The 21,169-nt window shown below is 44.6% G+C and overlaps 1 protein-coding gene across 6 annotated transcripts in view; it reads left to right on the top strand.

Moving 5' to 3' along the window:
* Positions 1 to 21,169, top strand: part of AXDND1 (axonemal dynein light chain domain containing 1) — a 383,395-nt gene that overhangs the window by 221,297 nt on the left and 140,929 nt on the right. For all 6 annotated transcript variants that reach the window (XR_004536635.1, XM_033916370.1, XM_033916373.1 and 3 more), the window contains 2 exons: positions 16,451 to 16,552; positions 20,899 to 21,065. Coding sequence is in view for 5 of the 6 variants with exons in the window: in XM_033916370.1 (XP_033772261.1) it covers positions 16,451 to 16,552; positions 20,899 to 21,065 (269 nt within the window). In the remaining variant the exon portion in view is untranslated. The remainder of the gene's footprint in view (positions 1 to 16,450; positions 16,553 to 20,898; positions 21,066 to 21,169) is intronic.

Raw genomic sequence — 21,169 nt, 5'->3', positions numbered from 1 at the left:
TTATGACTCTTATGATATTATCTGATTACTTTATAGATGCCTGCATGTTTCTGCCTCTGGCCCTGAAGCAGTGGACCGAGTGTTATGTCCACGAAACGCTGGCCACGTCGGCAACTTCTTGGCAACTTACAGGCAATACAGAAATTAACTATGACAATGTTGAGATAAGTATCCAATTGTCAAATTCTTTCTCAAACTAATAGAGAGATGTATCTATAGTTTAAAAAAAGTTTTAAAAAAGTTTAAAAAATTAAAAAGTATATTTATTTAAAAATTAATTGAACTGTACTGAATAAACTCTCAGGTTTTTTGGCCAGTGATTGGAGCAAGGAGCAGCTACACTGAAGTTTCAGTCTGTGATAGGACTGTGCGTAGGCTCCTATTCTGAGGCCTTTTTCTCAGTAGCTATAACCACTGCAGAATAGATTTTGGATACATACTCTCTGGAAGTGGTATTTGGTATCATTTTTGTATATTGTGATATAAGACTGTCAGGAACAAATAACTGTAGGACAGGCAAATGAACTTAGAAACCAAACCATAAAAAATAACTTTAAAAATGTATATTAGATACAATCAATAAATGAATAAAAAATAAAAACAATGATAAAATGATTCCATGAATTTTTGAACAATTTTTGTAATGGAAATTTTGGAATTTATGCAGAATAGTTTGGAAAAGTCCATAGTCTGTTATTGAGAAAGACATGGGGTTTTGACCAGGTACTAGTGACCTGGATTGGCCACCATGAGAACGGGCTAATGGGCTTGGTGGACCATTGGTCTGACCCAGTAAGGCTGTTCTTATGACAAAGATAAGGCCCTAACCTCTCAAAGAGTACAGGTAGTGGCTATCTCTTGCTTTAGGGGCTTAGTTTGTGGTTGATCTTTGGAGTCTCATTCTGATATGATGAGATTTCTAAGAGGCATTAAGCTATTGCAGCCTCCTCAGTCTGGTTGCACCTCTCTGGGATTTGAATTTGGTACTATCAATATTAATTTAGGTGCCTTTTGAGTTTATCAAGGAAGCCACATTGAAAGACCTTACTTTGAACATAGTCTACCTGATATTCAACGCTATTTAACCGGCCAGGAATAGCACCTGGCTGGCTAATTAGCATTCAGCCAGCTAACTGCTAAATTCAGCATGAAAGAGCAAGTAATTTTCCGTTGAATATACTGGTTAGCAGCTAGCTGACTATAACTGATGACTTAGCTGTAAATATTTAGATGTTGATCGGCTAAATTTAGCGCCTAAGATAGGCCACTAAAATGGTTGGTCTGTCTTTGGTTGCTAAAATGTTAGCCAGTTAGCGCTGAATATCGCATAACCAGCTAACTTTTTAGTGGCCAAAAAAAATCCTGGATATTCAATGTCGGTCACTGGAAATAGCCCACTATTGAATATCTGTGCTCAGCACTAATGACGGGAGTTAGCCAGGCTGTCGACCACGATCTGAATATTGGCCCAGTGTTCTTAGTGACAGCTTGACAAGGATGATTTTGGAATTGCAGAACTTACATTAATTTGCTTTGTTGAGAACCTTTCCCGGTTATGTCTAAAGAGAAAGTAGTGCTGTGACTGGTTCCCTTCCTTCTACCTAAAATCGTCTTATTGTTTCATGTGAATCTGTTTCTCTCCTGGTGTTGACCATGTGGCTGCTTAACCTGGTCAGTGGGACAGGAGGAAAATTTGCAAGGTGAGCTCCCTCTCCTAAGGGAAAGGATTTTCCAGCCTGCAGTTATAAATTAAATAGACACCAAGACTGTAATATAATGATTCAGTACCAGATTTATTAATAAAGGATGATAAATAAGCTGAGAGTGTAGTGGCCCTTCTGTCTCTTACCCTCCAAGTTACACTTTCTGGTTATTACATTTATAACTTCTTTTATATCACATCTGTTAATTTACATAATTGAATAACACAATAGCAAGACTGATCAAACCCCCCCACCAACCCTCCCCATGACATCGGTACTAAAAGGGGCAGGAGGGATGCCCACTCCCTCCTGCCACAGTGAAACATCCCCCTCCCCCGCTAGGTGCCCACTCCTTCCTGCCACTGGATGCCCCCCTGGCCCCCCCACGAACCCCATATACCCCTCAAACCTCCCTGTACTTTGAAATTAGTTGACAGCAGAAGGGATGCCCAGTTCCTCCTCCTCCTCAGGCCCACCACTGCAAAATAGCGGGCCTTCCCATTCCTGGTGCATCTTGGGTTATACGGAGAGGGGGGCCTAAGGCCCTGATTGGCTCAGACTGGGATTCTACTGTAATATACAGTCATGTGAAAAATTTAGGACACCCCATGAAATATTCAGTTCTTTCTTAAGAAATGTTCACATATTGATGTCAAATCTTTTTTAATTTATCTCTGGAAAAGAAAGTGATGTAATTGTAGGTAAACAACAAAATTTTTCCTTGATTTACTCATGAAACAAAAGATATTCACAAAAATGCATATTCTAACTGAGTAATAAATTAGGACACCTTACATCCTAATAGCTAGTGTTACCCTCTTTGGCTGAAATAACTGCAGTGAGATGCTTCTTATAGCCATCTAACAGCCTCTGACATCGGTCTGAGGAAAGTTTGGCCCACTCCTCAATGCAGAATTCTTTCAGCTGTAAGATGTTTGAGGGGTTTCTTGCATGTACAGCCTGTTTCTTATCACATCACAGCATCTCAGTGGGATTAAGATCAGGTCTTTGTCTCAGCCACTCTAGGACTCTCCATTTTCTTAGTTTTCAGCCTTTAATTTTTCTTGTGTAAACAAATAAAGCTAGGGAGTCATGGTTTGGTGCATGTATTGTGACCAGGTAAGACCTGGACTGGATCAGCCAGAGTCCTGACCTGGGTCATCCAAGCCTCAGCCAAGTGGTTGAGCGAGGCATAGAAGGTAGAGGGGTGACTGTAACAAATAGAAATGTCCAGCAAAGGTGTTTAGTGTGAATTATTATTTCTTTATTTTCTGGCTTATACTTTGGTGAAAATAACACAAACTTGCCCTGGTGGCTAAACAGCCTTGTTATCCCAACCAGGTTTCAACAGTTGTGCAATTCCACAATCAAAACATGTGCTTGCAGCAAACTATGCTCTGCCAGCCTTTATGTCAAACAAAGGAAAATCAAACTTTCCCTATCAAAGTCCTGGAACCAGCTGGGACTGCTCCGCCTGGTTCTCTCACATTATTCCTGTGCTTTATACAATGTCAGAAGTAATGCTCCCACTCTTCTGTTCCCCTAATTTAATTAGAAGCAGGGCCGACGAGAAGAGGCAGACAGAGCTGCAAGCATTCAATGCGTGGATGAGGCGCTGGTGTGAGGAAGAAGGATTCCACTTCGTGCGCAACTAGACAACATTCTGGGGGAAGAGCAAGCTATTCAGGTAGGATGGACTCCACCTCAGCGGAGACGGAACAAGGCTACTCGCAAGCAACATCAAGAGAGAAATTGAGAAGTTTTTTAACTAGGAAGAAGGGAAAGGCCGACAGTCGACCAAGGGTCGATGGTTTGGGAACCGGTATACCCAGAGGATACCGTGCAAGAAGATAGCAGGGAGGACTCACCGGATCATAGGCTACACAGAAATCCTGATGGATCGAAAGGGTCACGAGGGGAGGAAAAGCAAGAAAGTAACAGGCCACAAACTCAAATGTATGTACACGAACACAAAGAGCCTAAGGAATAAGATGGGGGAATTGGAAGCTATAGCACAAAAAGATAACCTTGACATCATCGGCATCACGGAAACATGGTGAAATGAGGAAAACGTCTGGGACACTGTGCTACCGGGATACAAGCTATACCGCAGAGACAGAGTGGGTCAAAAAGGTGGGGGTACTGTCCTGTACGTCAAAGAGGGAATTGAGTCTACCGGAGAGAACACGCCAGAAACAAAAAATAAGGTAGAGTCTCTATGGGCCAAAATTCCAGGAACAAACGGAACGGAAACGAAAATCGGCATCTACTACCGACTCCCAGGGAAGTCCGAAGAAACAGATGGAGAAATGACAGACGAGATTACACGCAACTGCAAGGGAGGCAACACAGTTATCATGGGTGACTTCAATTATCTGGGGATAGACTGGAACCTAGGCTGTTATAGGGGAAATCACCCTCCAGGGATTCAAGACAAAGTTAGACACGTTCCTGCTGAACCAGAAAGTACGCAGGTAAGGCTAGACTCAGTCAGGGCACTGGTCTTTGTCCTACGGGCTGCCGCTGGAGCGGACTGCTGGGCACGATGTATCACTGGCCTGACCCAGTAGTGGCAATTCTTATGTTCTTATGATTCTTCACTCCTCTATCATCAGGGTTTGTGAGGCAGTTCTACCTTATCAATACAACATATTGTTCCCTCAAGCGTTTACTCAATAAGCATGTCTTCAGGCAAACAGGAGCTATCAGGTTCTACTTCATAATCAATTGTGCACATTTCTTCTGGCATTTCTATATCAAAAATATTGTTACCTTCAGAAGAGTGCTTACAAGCTTCAGTCCTGAGAGATTCTCCCTGTTGCCTGTGGAAATGCTGGCTTCTGTCCCCTGGATTGCATCAGTCTGCCTCTTTCCAAGGATTCAGGCAGGCTGAAGGTTGGTGGTTGCCTCTCTGGCCTAGAGACCCCACCCTTTTCTCTAGCCCTGTGCTGATTGTCTCTAGGAACACCTGTGGTTCTCTGGCTCTTTGCTAATGAGCCTGGATAGCTTCCCTGCCCCTAGCAGAGCTGATTGTAGGAGCTAATCCCTTTGTGGGTTTTGCTATCACTGGCCTGGTGCCTACTGGTACTTGTAGTAGAGAATGACACGGTGGCGGTTACCTGCGGCTAGCCGCGTTTAGCCGCGGGTAACCCGCCGAAACGGGGAATAAAAAATAGTGGCCTCTGCGGGGACGGGGACAAGGCCATTCACCGCCCCGTGGAGTGGTGAATGGACTTGTCTCCGCAGTGAGGCAATCAAGGATCGCGCGGTCCCCGCCCGGCCATCTCCCTCCCTCCACCTCACCTTTGAATTGAAGAGCACTGTTCCTCAACCGCCGGTCCGCGCGGAAAAAAAAAAAAAATTTCTCCTTTTCCCCTGCTCTCAGTTGCAGCCGACAGGAAGTCTTTCCGACGTCAATTCTGACATCGGAGAGGACGTTCTGGGTCAGCCAATCGCTGCCTGGCTGGCCCAGAATGTCCTCTCCGACTTCAGAATTGAGTCGGAAAGAAGACTTCCAGCTTTTTAGCAGCTGCAGCATGGCGGTAAGAGAAGGGGAAAAGGAGGGAGGCTTTTTTTTTTAGCAGCAGGGAGACAGCAGGCTGGCTTTGGCTAGGGAGGTAGAAAGGTAGACAGACAGGCAGGCTTCGGGGGTGGGGGTGGGACAAAGTGTGGAAGGCAGTGAGAGGGACATGGGAAGGAGGCACTAGGGGCACTAAAGACAGGAAGGGGCACTAAGGACATGGGAAGGAGGCACTGGGGGCACTAAAGACAGAAAGGGGCACTAAGGATATGGGAAGGAGGTACTGGGGCACTAAAGATATGGGAAGGAGGCACTAGGGGCACTAAAGACAGGAAGGGGCACTAAGGACATTGGAAGGAGGCACTGGGGCACTAAAGACATGGGAAGGAGGCACTGGGGGCACTAAAGACAGGAAGGGGCACTAAGGACATGGGAAGGAGGCACTAGGGGCACTAAAGACAGGAAGGGGCACTAAGGACATGGGAAGGAGGCACTGGGGGCACTAAAGACATGGGAAGGAGGCACTGGGGGCACTAAAGACATGGGAAGGAAGCACCGTAGGCACTAAGGACATAGGAAGGAAAGAGGGAAGGAATAGAAAGGGACAATTCTTGGGCCTGAGTGCAGAAAGAAAGAAAGGATACTCAGACAGAAGGAAACGTAACCAGAGACTCATGAAATCAATCACCAGACAGCAAAGGTAGGAAAAATGATTTTATTTTCAATTTAGTGATCAAAATGTGTCAGTTTTGAGAATTTATAACTGCTGTCTATATTTTGCACTATATTTGTCTATTTTTTTATAGTCACTGAGGTGACTAAGCTTGCGGAGATGGGGCGGAAACAAGGTTTTAAAATTTTAGTCCTAGTAGTTTGCCGGTCCACAAAATAATTCTTTTATTTCTGCCGGTCCATGGGTGTAAAAAGGTTGAAAAACACTGATGTAGAGTATGCCAGCTTTCTTTTTCACCCAGCCGCACACGCGGCTGCTCGAGTTGATCAATCTTCTCCTCTCTTGTAGCTTCCTGTTTCCGGTTGCGTCAGAGGAGAATATTGAACAAATGAGCAGCCGTGCGTGCGGCTGGCGAAAAAGAAAGCTGGCATACTCTACAATACATCTAAGGTGAGATGGAGGGAGGGAGATGGCGGAACGCTGCTATCGGTCGAGTGTCTGCTTTTTTTATATCACTGTCTGCCTGCGCTCACGTTCCAGATCCTCCTGCATTTTTAGTGTGCACAATTGACCTGATTCGAGCTATATGGGGACACGTCATTGCAAGGGAGGACAAGTCAATTGATTTATGTTCTGTTTTTACTACAGGGCAGAGGCACTGAAACAGATTCTCAGTGCAGTAGTAGTAGTGGCATGACTCTCTTCTTTCTTCATGGTGTTTCGCAGTACTGAGGCTTATATGGATGCTGCGGGGACGGTGACGGGGCGGTGAATGGGATGGCAGTGGCGGTGATGGGGCGGTGAAAGGGATGGCAGTGACGGTGATGGGGCGGTGAAGGGAACAGCGGTGATGGGGTGGTGCAGAGGATGGTGGGCCGGGGACGGTGCAGTGATGGGGAAAGATTTTTTCCCCGTGTCATTCTCTAACTTGTAGTTCTTTGTCTTTAGCATTTCCTACACTAGAACTAGGCAAGCATAATTGGGTCACTTTCACTGGGGATAAATTATGCAGGGCAGTTTCCCTAACCTGCCTGCTTCTAGGAGCAGGTTTAGGGATATTTTTAGAGCACTGCAGGGTTTCTTCCGGCATGTTAGGACTCTCCCTGTTACAATATGCAGGCTACCCTAATGCACATGCTTGAATTTTTTCCTGCCTACAGAAGCTGTCAAGATGCCAGCAGACCACCGATGAGTGAGAAAGTATAAGTAAGCGCTGTCGGATTTTCATTTTTAACAAAATGACAGATAAAGTTGAACAACGCTAGTGCATTAAATTTTGTGTAAAGCTTGGCAATTCGATCCGCAAGATTGAACAGGCCTTCGGGGATAAAGCAATGGGCACCACACAGATAAAACCGCTTCAGAGATGGCCGCACATCAGTGGAGAGTGAAGCACGTTCTGGTAGGCCCTCAACATCCAGAAATGAGATCGTCATTGACCAAGTGAGGTTCCTGTTGATGCAGGATCATCAAATCATGATCAGAGAACTTGCAGACAAGGCGAGCATCAGCATTGGATCCGTTCATTCCATTTTGACTGAGGATTTGGGCTTCAAGAGAATTTCAGCAAAATTTGTGCCAAAGCTGCTAACGATCGAGCAGAAGCAACTCCGTTTGGAGATCGCACAGGACATACTGGAGACTGAACAGTGATCCCAACTTCCTCAGCACAGTGATCACTAGCGATGAGTCCTGAGTTTATGGGTATGACCCAGAAACCAAGTTGATGTCATCACAATGTCATTCAACATCCCCGAAGCCAAAAAAAGCAAGGCAGGTCTACAGCAATGTCAATGTCATGCTGACCGTCTTCTTTGACTCCAGTGGCATTGTTCATCACGAGTATGCACCACACAGCACAATCATCACCAAGAGGTACTACTTTGAGGTTCTCCTGTGTCGCCTTTGTAACACTGTGAGACGTAAACGGCCGGACCTGTGGGCAATGGCCAATTGGCAGTTCAGCACCTGCCCATTCTTCACATTTGATACGGAGTTTCGTGGCCAAACACAACACACCTGTGATTTCTCAGGCTCCCTACTCTCCCGACATGGCTCCATGTGACTTCTGTCTTTTCCCCAAGCTGAAAATGCTTCTGAAAGGGACCAGATTTCAGTCAAGAGAAGGCATCATGCAAAATGCAACAGACCAGTTACGAGCAATATCAAAAGAGGTGTTCCAGCGCTGCTTTCGACAGTGGCAGAACCGTTGAAAGAAGTGTGTGGCAGCCCAAGGGGACTACTTTGAAGAAGATTAGTATAAGATTGTTGTATCTGAATACGAGTATTTTTTATGAATAAAGGTCTTATACTTATTGAACAGCCCTCGTATTTTGGGTCATTGTCATGTTGCAGGGTTAAATGGTCATTTTCCTCAATGGAGGAGAGTAAACAGTGAAGTGCCACAGGGATCTGTACTGGGACCAGTGCTATTTAACTTATTTATAAACGATCTGGAACTTGGAACGACAAGTGATGTGATTAAATTTGCAAATGACACTAAACTGTTAAAAGTTGATAAAACGCATGTGGATTGTGAAACATTGCAGGCAGACCTTAGGAATTTGAAAGACTGGGTGTCCAAGTGGCAGATGAAATTTAATGTGGACAAATGCAAAATGATGCATATTGAGAAGAATAACCCAAATCACAGTTACTGGATGCTAGGGTCCACCTTGGGGGTTAGCACACAAGAAAGGGATCTGGGTGGCATTGTAGACAATACGATGAAACCTTCCATCCAATGTGTGGCGACAGCCAAAAAAGCAAACAGAATGCTAGGAGTTATTAAAAAAGGGATGGTTAACAAGACTAAAGATATTATAATGCCTCTGTATCGCTCCATGGTGTGACCTCACCTGGAGAATTGCATTCAATTCTGGTCTCCTTATCTCAAGAAAGATATAGCGGCACTAGAAAAGGTTCAAAGAAGAGCGATCAAGATGATAAAGGGGATGGAACTCTTCTTGTATGAGGAAAGGCTAAAAACGTTAGGGCTCTTCAGCCTGGAAAAGAGAAGGCTGAGGGGAGATATGATTGAAGTCTACAAAATTCTGAGTGGAGTAGAACGGGTACAAGTGGATCGATTTTTCACTCTGTCAAAAATTACAAAGACTAGGGAACAATGAAACTGCAGGGAACTACTTTTAAAACCAATAGGAGGAAATATTTTTTCACTCGGAGAATAGTTAAGCTCTGGAACACGCCAGAGATTATGGTAAAAGCAGTTGGTGTAGCTAGTTTTAAGAAAGGTTTGGACAAATTCCTGGAGGATAAGTCCATAATCTGTTATTAAGGCATGAGGGAAGCCTCTGCTTGCCCTGGATTGGTAGCATGGAATGTTGCTACTCTTTGGGTTTTGGCCAGGTTCTAGCGACCTGGATTGGCCACCATGAGAATGGGCTACTGGGCTTGATGGACCATTGGTCTGGTCCAGTAAGGCTATTCTTATGTTCTTTTGCAGGGTCCAGTTCCGCTTCTGCTTTAATTTTCTTACAGATGGTCTCACATATTCCTCAAGTACCCACTGATTCACAATAGAATTCATGGTGGATTCTATGATGGTGAACTGGCTAGGTCCTGCTTCAGCAAAGCATCCCCAAACCATGACACTTCCATCTCCATGCTTCACAGTTGGTATGAGGTTCTTTTCCTAGAATGCTAATTTTGGTGTACACCAAACATGTTCTCTTTTCTGGTGTCCAAATAATTCAATTTTAGACTCGTCTGTCCATAGAACACTATTCCAGAAGTCCTGGTGTTTGTCTGTGTTCTCTCTGGCAAACTTCAGTCTGGCCTTGATGTTTCTCTTAGAGAGCAAAGGTTTCCTCCTTGCACATCTCCCATGCAAATTAAATTTGTGCATTCTCTTTCTGATTGTAGTGGCATGCACTTTCACATCAACAGTATCAAGAGTCTGCTGTAGGTCCCGTGATAACATTTTAGGGTTTTTGGAGACTTCTTTTAGCATCTTGCGGGGTCTGTTCTGGGGGTTCAACTTGCTTGGGCATGTTGGCAGTTGTTTGGAAAGTCCTCCACTTGTATACTATTTTCCAGACCGTGGAATGGCTAATGTCAGATTCTTTCAAGATCTTTTAAAATCCCTTACCAGACTTATAACCTGCTACAATCTTCTTTCTGAAGGCTTCAGACAGCTCTTTTGATCTCACCATGATATTTACTCTCACAACAGCAGTCATGAACACACCAAAGTAAATGTCTGAGGTTTATAGGGCAAACCTTCAAAATACTGAGTAACTATGTTCGAATCATGTGTACCTGATGTGACACCTGTGTGTGATTTGAGCCACTTTAAGTGGAAGGATATATGAGGGCGTCCTAATCAGTGTTCCCTCTAAGCGGGCGGGTGTTGTGAGCAAACTTTTTTCACCGTGAGCCAAAAATATCGGGCGCCAGCAAGTTATGAGCCAACTCGCCCGATTCTCCTCTCGCCGCCCTGCCATCTGCCGTACGCCTCTTCCGATCGTGCGCTGTGACGAGAAACGTGTGCGCTGCGATGTAATATTTTGTGCGCCAGCGCACGCCAGCGCAGCTTAGCGGGAACACTGGTTCAAATGGTTTTATTTATTTCCCCAAATTTATTTTTGTTATACGCATTGAAAATATTTGATATTGCGTTTAAATCAAAATCTCAATAAACTTGAAACGAGTGCCCGTGAGATTGTGGGAGGGTTAAATACTCAAAACTTAGAAGTTTTTGCTACGCCAGCTTTCTGGTATCTTTACATACAGTGGCGTACCTAGCATATGTAACATCCGGGGCCCATCATTTTTTGGCACCCCCCCCCCCCATCTGTAAGAAAAACATGATTTTTAGTAACAAACCACACGTCACACATGAGTACCTAGGAAAAGGCAGCATCTTACATATTGCAGTGAGCAGTACATCAATACACCCATTGTAAAACTAAACAAGCCAGACCAGCACAGATCAATCCTACACCGTCAATCCTAACAGAAAACCATGTCTTTCGAACACACAGAACACAGAAAACACCTTCGCCTAGTAAGGAATATGTAATCACAAACTAACCCCTCCCTCTTTTACAAAACTGTAGTGTGGATTTTAGCTACGGAGGTAACAGCTCTGATGCTCATAAAATTCTGAGCATCAGAGCTGCTACCACCAAGGCTGGTGCTAAAAACGCTTCACAGTTTTGTAAAAGGGGGGATAAAATAAAAATACATAGACAAAGGTTAAATTGAACCAGCAAGAATCTGGACTCTGCATACAATGCTTCACAGAAACAGTGACACATGTCTCCTAAAGCAATAAATAAATAGAAATTTTTTTCTACCTTTGTCTTCTGTGGTTTCTCCTTTCCTCATCTTCTTGTAACTCTCTTCCTTCCATCCACTGTCTGCCGTCTCTCTTCCCCTATATGGCATCTTCTCTCCTTCTATGCCCCTTCCAGAAACTGTATGCCTCCCCCTTCCATCTCTCCTTTCACCCCATTGGTCTGGCATCTCTCTCCTCGCCTTCCCTCTCCCACACCTCTCCTCATAGTCTGGTATCTCCCCTTCCCTGATTCTCTGGCATCTCTCTCCTTTCCTTTTCTTCCATCTTTCGCTCCCCCTCCATGCTCTCACATCTCCCCCTTCCTTTTCCCTTAGACTGGCATACCTTCCTCCTATGCTCCAAGCCCTGGCATCTCCTTTAATTCCCTCCCTCATCTTCCTTCTCCCTCCAGCTGGGTACCGCAACACTCTTCCCTGCAGCTCTGCACTTCCCCACAATTGCCATGCTTCGGTTCCTCTTCTTCCTTCCTTCCTCCCCCCCCCCCCCGCGGGACCCTGCGGCACCATCAACTCTTACTCCCTCTAATGTCGGCCCTGCAGCTCCAGACTTCCTCGCACCTTCTCCCCTCCCCCTTTGGATCGCTATTATTTTAAATGTTATAGCCGCGGAGCTGTATCCATCAGTGGAGATGTCTAACCTCGGCCTGCCCCGGAACTCTTACTGCAACAGTGACTTCCTGTTCCTGCCTAGACGGGCGGCTGCTGCAGTAAGAGTTCCGGGGCAGGCCGAGGTTAGACATCTCCACTGATGGATACAGCTCCGCGGCTATAACATTTAAAATAATAGCGATCCAAAGGGGGAGGGGAGAAGGTGCGAGGAAGTCTGGAGCTGCAGGGCCGACATTAGAGGGAGTAAGAGTTGATGGTGCCGCAGGGTCCCGCGGGGGGGGGGGGGAGGAAGGAAGGAAGAAGAGGAACCGAAGCATGGCAATTGTGGGGAAGTGCAATCCCCCCAATGCGTCCCCTTACCTTACCGACGCGTGTGTGCGCTGTGAAGAGAAACTTTGCGCTGCGATGTAATATTTTGTGCGTGAGCGCAGGCCAACGCAGCTTAGCGGGAACACTGGTCCTAATTTATTCCTCAGTTAGAATACACATTTTTGTGGATATCTTTTGTTTCATGAGTAAATCAAGGAAACTTTTGTTGTTTACCAGTCTACAAAATCCTGAGTGGTATAGAACGGGCACAAGTGGATTGATTTTTTTTTTATGTTCAAATCTGTTTTATTATGCAATAACAACAGGAAGTACAACAGCAGGAAAAAAACATGTTATATAATGTCACCCAACCATATCCGCGGAGGACTGGACTCTGATGTCCCCCACGATCGAACCCCACCCCCACCCCACAGAGAGAACGCCCCCCACCCACCCCCAATGAACATACAACTCTCAGGCAGGGAACAGCATTGAGAAAGAAAGGCACTGACTCATAGATGGAGTCTATTCAATATGCGGCTGCGACTTTCAGGGGTTAAAATGTTCAAATACGGAGTCCATGTGTGAACAAAGTCTCTGCTCCGGCGACGGGAAAAACAAGCTAAGCGGGCCTCCCAGCCCATAAGTTCGTGTAGTCGATTCCTCCACAGCCAAAAGGAGGGGGGCTCAGGAGAAAGCCAGCAACATAAAATACATTTCTTCCCCATAATAAAACATTTACTAAGGAATAATTTTTCAAAAGAAGTATACATAGAAAGGAAGGAAAATTGAGCAAACAACATAGGTAGCACCGAGACTGGCACAGAGGTTTGTAACAAGCCCTGTAAAAAGGAGGCCAATGCCTTCCAAAAGGCCTGAATCCCCTGGCAGCTCCAAATTCCATGAAAGTAAGAATTAACCTCCACCGAAGAGCGGGTACACAATTGAGTACCAATACATCCCATATGGTAAGCCTGGCTTTGGGAAGCATAGGCCCGCAGGACAGTGCGAAAGTGACATTCACGTAATTCAGCACTATGCACTAAACCCGAAGTACGTTTCAGGATTTTCAACAAAAAGTGATCCCCCAAGTCCCTGCCCAAGTCCCGCTGCCAGGCCTCCAAAATATCAGGAAAAACCCTAGGTGGGCGAAGAGTCATAATCTGACGATGGAAAGAGGAGATAGAGACCCTAGTATCCGGATCAGCCGTCAAAAAAGTACAGAGCCAGGTCCCAAAATCCCCTTGCAAGGAACTCCCAGGGAGAGAAGCCACATAATGGCTAAGTTGACAATAGGCAAAAGGAAGACCAATCTCAGGAACCCCCCTCCCCTCTAACTCAGCACAAGTAAGAAGAGACCCATTCTCCTGCAGAACATGCCGCAACTGCTCCACCCCCCGAGCCCTCCAGCGACCAAAAACAGAAGGACCAACCCCCGGAGGAAAAGCCAAGTTCCCCACCAAAGGCAAAAGGGCGCTAGTATGGGAGTCCTGATTCCACAGCCGAAGGGTCTGATGCCACACTGTCCACAGAGACCGAAACAGAATGCTACGCTTACAGGATCTCGGCAATTTGGATAAAGGGGCATGGAGGAGATACAAAAGGTGAAGTGCATAGAAATAATCCCGTTCCATAGAAAGATCCGTATAGAAAGAGGTGCCCAACACCCAATCACTAACATGGCGCAACAAACAAGCCTGGTTATAAACCCTGATGTCGGGCACCCCTAAACCACCCCCGGAGGCGGGCCCCACCAACAATGACCATTTCAGTTTAGGTCTCCGCCCTCCCCAACAGAACCGAGACAACATGGAAGTGAGAGAGCGAATATCCCTCTGCAACAAGGAAAGGGGAAGAGTCTGGAGAACGTAGAGCCATCTCGGGAACACGACCATACGAAATAAGTGAATTCTACCCAATAAAGACAGTGGTAGCGCCTGCCATTTGGCCAGTAACAGTTTAGTGTCAGCGAGAAGTTTAGTGGATTGATTTTTTACTGCATCAAGATTTGCAAAGGCTAGGGGACACTCGATGAAGTTACATAGTAATACTTTTAAAACCAATAGGAAGAAATATTTTTTCACTCAGAGAATAGTAGGATTTGGTGGGAACGGTTAATGTAGCTGGTTTTAAAAAAGATTTGGACAAGTTCCTGGAGGACTGCTTACCCAGGTTTGGTGGCATGGAATGCTGCTACTATTTGGGTACTTGTGACTTGGATTGGCCTCTGTGAAGATAGGATACTGGGCTAGATGGACCATTGGTCTGACCCAGTAAGGCTATTCTTATGCACATCACTTTCTTTTCCAGAGATAAATTAAAAAATGATTTGACATCGATATGTGAACATTTCATAAGAAATAACTGGATATTTCATGGGATGCCCTAGTTTTTTCAATCGCAAGTAATCTGAAAAGAATAGGCAGAATGAATATAGATGGAAAGATGTAGTATGTCCATTGCACCTGCACCAATCTGTCATGTTAACCAGTCAGACCCCCAAAGACCTGAGGGAAGAAATAGGTCTTCAGGCCAGTCTTAAATTTAGTTAATGAGGATTCCATATGCAATACGTTTGGGATAGAATTTCATTATAATGGTACTGTACAGTAAAATAAAATTAAAAAAAGAAAGAAAAAATGTCATATATATTTCATATATGCCCGAGAAGGGTTCAGAGTACTATTATGTTGGAACTGAAGAACCTTTGCTGGAACATATGGAATTAGTGCATTAGAAAGATAGGTTTTTTATATCTATACTAGTCTTTAAGCCCATTACATTAACGGGTGTTAGAATAGATGTGTCTGTCTGTGTTTCTTTATCTCTCTCTCCTTGGCCGCTGTCTGTATCATTCTGTCTCCCCCCTCCCCACCCCCCGAGCAAAGCTGTCTGTCCCCAGCACACCCCTCCCCCCAAAGCAGCCCCCTTTCCCTCTCCCTGTCTCTCCATGGCCCCTTCTGTCTTCCCCCCCCCAGAGCAAAGCTGTTTGCCTCAAGCATACCCCTCCCCCCAAAGCAGCCCCCTTTTCCTCTCCCGCTGACTCTCTCTCTGGCCCCCTTTCTCTGTCTGTCTTTCTGGCCCTCTCCCTGCCCCTGTCTTTCTTTCTTTCTGTCTCCCTCCCTCCTCCCGCTGTCTGTCTGTCTGTCATTTTTCCCCATTTCTCTGTGCAGCAGCATTTCCATCCCACTTCCCTATGCAGCAGCAACAGCATTTCCCTCCTATCTCCCCCCCCTTTCCTGTGCAGAAACAGTAGCAGCATTTTCCCCCATCCCTCTTTCCCTTCTCTTCCCTTCTCTTCCCTGCTCCGTTCGGCCCCTCGATCTGGCCTGCTCCTGACCCTCCCACCGCCGACAAACCTCGAGGCTCCAGCCGCGTAGGCAGCACTTTAAACACGCTGCTCTTCGGCCTTCTACTGCCGATTTCCTCTGCCGCGTCTGTCTCCGATGATGTCATCAGAGACGACAGCAGAGGAAATCGGCAGTAGAAGGGCAAAGCTGCGTGTTTATAATGCTGCCTATGCCGCTGGAGCCGGGAGGTTTGTGGAGGACCGCTGGAGCCGCCTACGCCGCTGGAGCCAGGTTTGGAGAGCACAGTCGCGCGCCTTCAGCCCCCGCATGTGCCCTGAGGTTTAGAATGTTGCTACAGAAGCACGCCTCAGGGCGCCAGCGCTCACAAATTTTTAAGAGCGCATGCGCCTCTAGCTTTTTATTATTATTGATGTTTGCATGTTGCCACAGAGGTGTAACCAGATCTCAGATTTTTGGGTGAGCCACTGAGCAAACTGGGTGGGCACATGTGGTCTCCACATCCCCTCCCCCGCCCCCCTCCCAGGCCAACTCAAAGCATTAAACATACCTGAGCTAGTGGGAATCCCCAAGCAAGGGTCCTCCAGCCACAAGAACTCTTCCCTCTCCCAGTTGTTCCATCTCACAGCTCTGTGTGTGCTGCTGCCCCACCCTCTCTGCATATGCCCAGTTGTTATGTATGTGTGAAACAGCATGTGGCAGAGGGGAGGCCAGCTCTTAGACAGTGCTGCAGGCTGGAGCAAGTAGGAGAGGGAGGAGTTCTTGCTGTCAAAGGACCCTTATAGCTAATGGGGCTTGAAGATCCCCACTTGCCATAATAAAGGTGTGAGAATTTTGAGTGGACTCGGGTCCTTTGGCCACATGGTTTTATAAGCCCCATTTGTGTGTGTAAAACATGTTTTTATGTGGAAAAAATATAAAATTACCCCATAATTGTAATAGTATTGTAAACACAAAAGTAATCGATAATATTTGTACTTGTCTATTTTCAACATATTTCTTTATACAGGTGATTGAGAGAAACAAGCTGCAGCTGGTCCATACTCTATATTTGCATGAAAAGTCCTGGAACCAAGTCGTCAGACATTTCTTAGTTGTCCTAGCAACAACGGTATAGTATATTTGGGAAAATATTTGAATTTGGACATGATATCCTGATCAGGATCATGCACAAGTTAAAGCTAGCTGCCACTGTTATGGATGACATACAAAGTTTTGACTTCTGATGTAAAGAAAACAGAAGGCTGGGTTGAAATATACCACCTCCATCTTTACTTTGGCATTTTACAAAGAGTCTATTGACAAGACTAAAAGTGTGAGGAATTAAAGCGACTTACAAAGGACAAATTTAAAGAACATTGTGCTTCTTTGTCATTTGTATTCTTTTAAGGACATACAATATACAGTATAATCACATTATAACGGACTCGCTTATAATGGAACCTCGCCTATAGCGGATGAGGTCTGCTAGTCCCAGCCGTGCGCTATTATAAACACACAGAAAACTATCGCATATAGCGGACTCGCATATAACGGACTTTTGGATATAATGGACAATCAATTTGGTCCCCAGAGCCGCTTTTAGCTGTAGTTTTCTTCGGCTATAACGGACATGCAAGCTCCGCCTACAAAGCGCGTGGCATGCCGGTGATATAGTATCAAAATGCAGCCCAGAAGAAAATGACAGAGTATTTTTCTTTCCAGCACAGTACGACATAATGCTTTAGAACATCTTTTAGTGTTCTGGTTTTGCAATCATTTCGTGCCGTACCAATGTTTTGCTGAGTTTTGTTTATTTATTTATTTAAATTTGTATCCCGTCCTCCCAGTAGCTTAGAACGGTCTACAAGCAAACATTCACATTGGAGTACATTTGGACAATGCAAAGACTATACAGTAGCTTAAATACAAAGACTATACAGTAATTTAAGTACAGTAGTTTAAATACAAGGACTATACAGTAATTTAAGTACAGGTTAAGAGTGGACTATACAGCAATTTAAGTAGAAGTTTAGAATGGAGAAGAGAGGGTAGAGGGGGGGTTTTAAGGGGTTGAGGCGTAGACTGTGGTTGAATTTTAGTTGAAGAGGAGGGTCTTTACTTCTTTCCTGAAGGTCAACAATGAGTTTTGTAGTCTGATTTGTGGGGGGAGTTGGTTCCAGAGTTGGGGGATGAAGTGGCTGTAGGAGCGTTTGCGGGCGGTTTCTGACAGGAGGGACCTTCCTGGGGGGATGCATAGGCGTTTCTCCATTTCTGAGCAGAGGGGGCAGGTGGGGATGGGGTTAGCTTGGATTTTATGTAGACATGGGTGGTGGCGTAAATTCTTTTATGGGCTATTACCAGGGCCTTGAATGGGCAGCGTTGGTTAATTGGTAGCCAGTATTCAGCGTGAAGGGCTGGGGAGATGGGATCGTGGTAGTTGAGGCTGTGTAGGAGGCGGATTGCTGCATTTTGTACCCGCTGTAGGCGCTTAAGATCTTTTTTGGCTACTCCATTAAATAGGGACATAGGTATAGAGGAGTTGGGCTAGGTCAGGTGTGGAGATGTAGGGTTTGATCCTTCTCAGTTGGCGGAGGTAGTAGAAGGAGGTAGAGACTACTTGAGAAATGTGGGTGGACAGGGACAGGTGGCCATCTAATGTTACTCCTAGGCTGCGTACTTGATCTGCTGCAGTTAGTAAGGTGGAGTCCCATGATAGTGTTGGGCGTGTATATTTAGTACCTTTTTTTCTGATCCATAAAAGTTCAGTCTTGGAGGCGTTCAACTGTAGTTTGTTGTTTCTCATCCAGGTTTTCATGTCAGAGAGGCAGTGTTGGAGATTGGTGATTTGGGATGATCGGTTTTCGCTTAGTGGGAGGAGCAGCTGGATGTCATAGGCATAGGAATGGATTTTAACGTTATACTTCTGGGCTATATCAATGACAGGTCTGATGTAGAAGTTAAATAGGAGGGGGGATAGAAGGGCGCCTTGGAGAACGCCGTATTTGATAGGCTTGGGGTTAGATTTGTGCGTCCCTAGTAGGACTGTTTGTGTTCTTTGGTGAAGGAAGGAGGTGAACCACTGGAGGGCAGAGTCCTTGATTCCAAGGTCATGGAATCTAGATATGAGGAGGTGGTGGTTGACAGTGTCAAAGGCAGCACTGAGGTCAAGTAGGACTAGTAGGGCATTGCTGCCTTTGTCGAGTATCGACCAGCTGTCATCAATGATATCCAGGAGTTCTGACTCTGTGCTGTAGCCTGTTCGGAAGCCGGATTGAACAGAGGACAGGGCAGCTTGTTCTTCAATGAAAGGGTGTAATCGGCGGAGCACAATTTGTTCTAGGAGTTCGGAGACAAATGGGAGGTTGGAGATTGGGTGGTAGTTTTCGGGTTCGTTAGGGTCGAGGGTGGGTTTTTTAAGAGTGAGTTTGATAATAGCCGACTTCCAGCTGAGAGGTACTGTGCCCGTGGATATTGCTGATATAGTTGTGCAGTGACTGTTGTTCATTGATTGAACGTTGTTTCAAGTTGACCTAAATAAAATTTTTAAAAAATGCAACTCTGGATATAACGGACCGTTTTTCCAGGTTCCTTGAAGTCCGTTTATAATGAGATTATACTCTATACTCAAATATAAAATTATATTTTGGGGACAAAAAAATAGCCCATAGCATGCTCTGGTGGTCCAGATGTGAACCAGGGCAGGAGCGATACTCCTACGCTCCTGCCCAGTGCATAATCACTATTGAAAATGGCTGCTGTAAGAACAGAATATTGTTTCTTTTTATGCTTTAATAAAATAAGTTGAGTATACAATCATAACTATTTGAGGCTTGTGTGGATGTGATCAGATGGTTTGCGGGGTTTATGGCAGGGGCGGAGACCGAGTTTGTGGGGACAGGGATGAGCTGGCGGGGACAGGGCTAAGCTCGTGAGGATGGGGACAAATTTTTTCCACGTATCATTCTGTAATCCTGAGTCCAAAATGAAGTCAATGCAATGGAAGCACAAATCATCCCCCACCCCAAAAAGTTCAAGACACAAAAATCTGCAGGCAAACTCAAGGCAAATGTCTTCTGGAATGATGGACTTTTGCTCTGGAGTTCATGCCACACAAGACAACCATAACCGAGGAGAGTTACTAACAACATTCAAAAAAAAAAAGAAAAGATGATCTCTACACAGTCCGAATGATACAGGTTAATAATGCGGTTAATTTTATTTTGGATAGGTAAGATCTGACTGCTCTATTTCTCAAAGTTTTTAGTTTCCTTTGTATATTTCCCCTTTCCCGAGGGGTTTTACTTTCATCTTGTCTCTTCTCCTCAAGTTGTGGACTGTATTATATGATTTATATGGATGTTTAAATTTCAATTCTTAGTATGTAATATGACTAAGAGAACAATATATTTCTGTATTTCTTTAAACATCTTGTATAGGATGCATTAAAATGATAAATAAATAAATTTTAAAAAAAAACCAAAAAGAAAAGATGTGGAAAACTCGCAGCAGACATGCTGCTTCTTCATGACAATGCGCCGATGCACATGTCGTGACAATCACAGGCTACCATCTAAGAATATGGGTTTCAACAGTCATGACCTGGCTCCCTCAAATTATTTCCTGTTCTAAGTTTTGAAGAAATCTTTCTGTGAACAGTGGTTTTCAAGTGATGAAGATGTCAAGGAAGTTAGGATGACCTGTTTGAAGGTCAAAAAAATAAAACAAAGTCACCAAATTGTTCCACAGAAAAAATGGAAAACCAACAGAAAACAAAACTGTGGAATCGATGATTGTGATGTAAAAGTTTATTAATAAAAGGTCTTCACAAATACAAGCAAATCCATATGATGCACAGTAAAAAAAAAAAGTGTGGTATGGATCCGACATGGTATGTGTTTCAGTTATAAATAACCACCTTCTGGGGTCTTATGGGAATATGTAATTGTTTGAGTATACAGGTAAAAGATATATTGAATAGTGTAATGTGATTAATGGTGAGTGTGCCACCAAAATAGTGATAATACTAAAGTAAGTGTGTGAAATAATGGAAATGTTATCAAATGATAGTGAACAGAGTGAATGAAATACGAATTAAATTTATGCCTAAGTGAAATATGATTTTTGAGTAGAATGGATATGGTGATAAGGTCAAATAAGAATTATTTTCAAAGGGGTTAAAGTCATTGCAGGAAAAGTTGATGACGTGTATGGAGCTATCATGGGACTATACTGAAAAAGAAAACTTTTTTGAAAACTATTTTCTTTCCTATTAAGGTAGACAAATTATTGAACACCCCTTGTATATATAAAAGGCAGTTTTATAAAAGCCTACTGCAGCACAGAAAATGCTGTTCCACATGCACAAGTTTCTAAAAAAATTATCCTGAAATTTTAAAGATTTAAGAAGAAGCTAAAATGTCAGATTAGCTGCAGATTTTCTCCCACATGGTGTAATCCCTGCATCCTCCCAAACAGGACACATCAGACCTGGCTGAAATTCAGCAGGTAACGGAAACCTGGAGGAAGTCGATGGTACATTTTGGGGAACAGTTGGAGCATGTTGAAGAATCCAGGAAGGAGAAATTAAGACACTGTAAGACTGGACTGGAGGAGTGGCATCAATATTTTAAAACGAAGGTTTTGTGAGTTTCTACTTCCTCATACATGTATTCAGTCACTGTTTCTTTCCCTGGATTACATTTGTTAATTTTTTCCTATTGTACATCACTTCTTTCCATACCCTGAC

This window comes from Geotrypetes seraphini, chromosome 12, assembly GCF_902459505.1.
Source record: "Geotrypetes seraphini chromosome 12, aGeoSer1.1, whole genome shotgun sequence".
Taxonomy (NCBI): domain Eukaryota; kingdom Metazoa; phylum Chordata; class Amphibia; order Gymnophiona; family Dermophiidae; genus Geotrypetes; species Geotrypetes seraphini.
The sequence above is the reverse complement of the archived record's forward strand: the minus strand, read 5'-3'. Positions and strand labels throughout refer to the sequence as shown.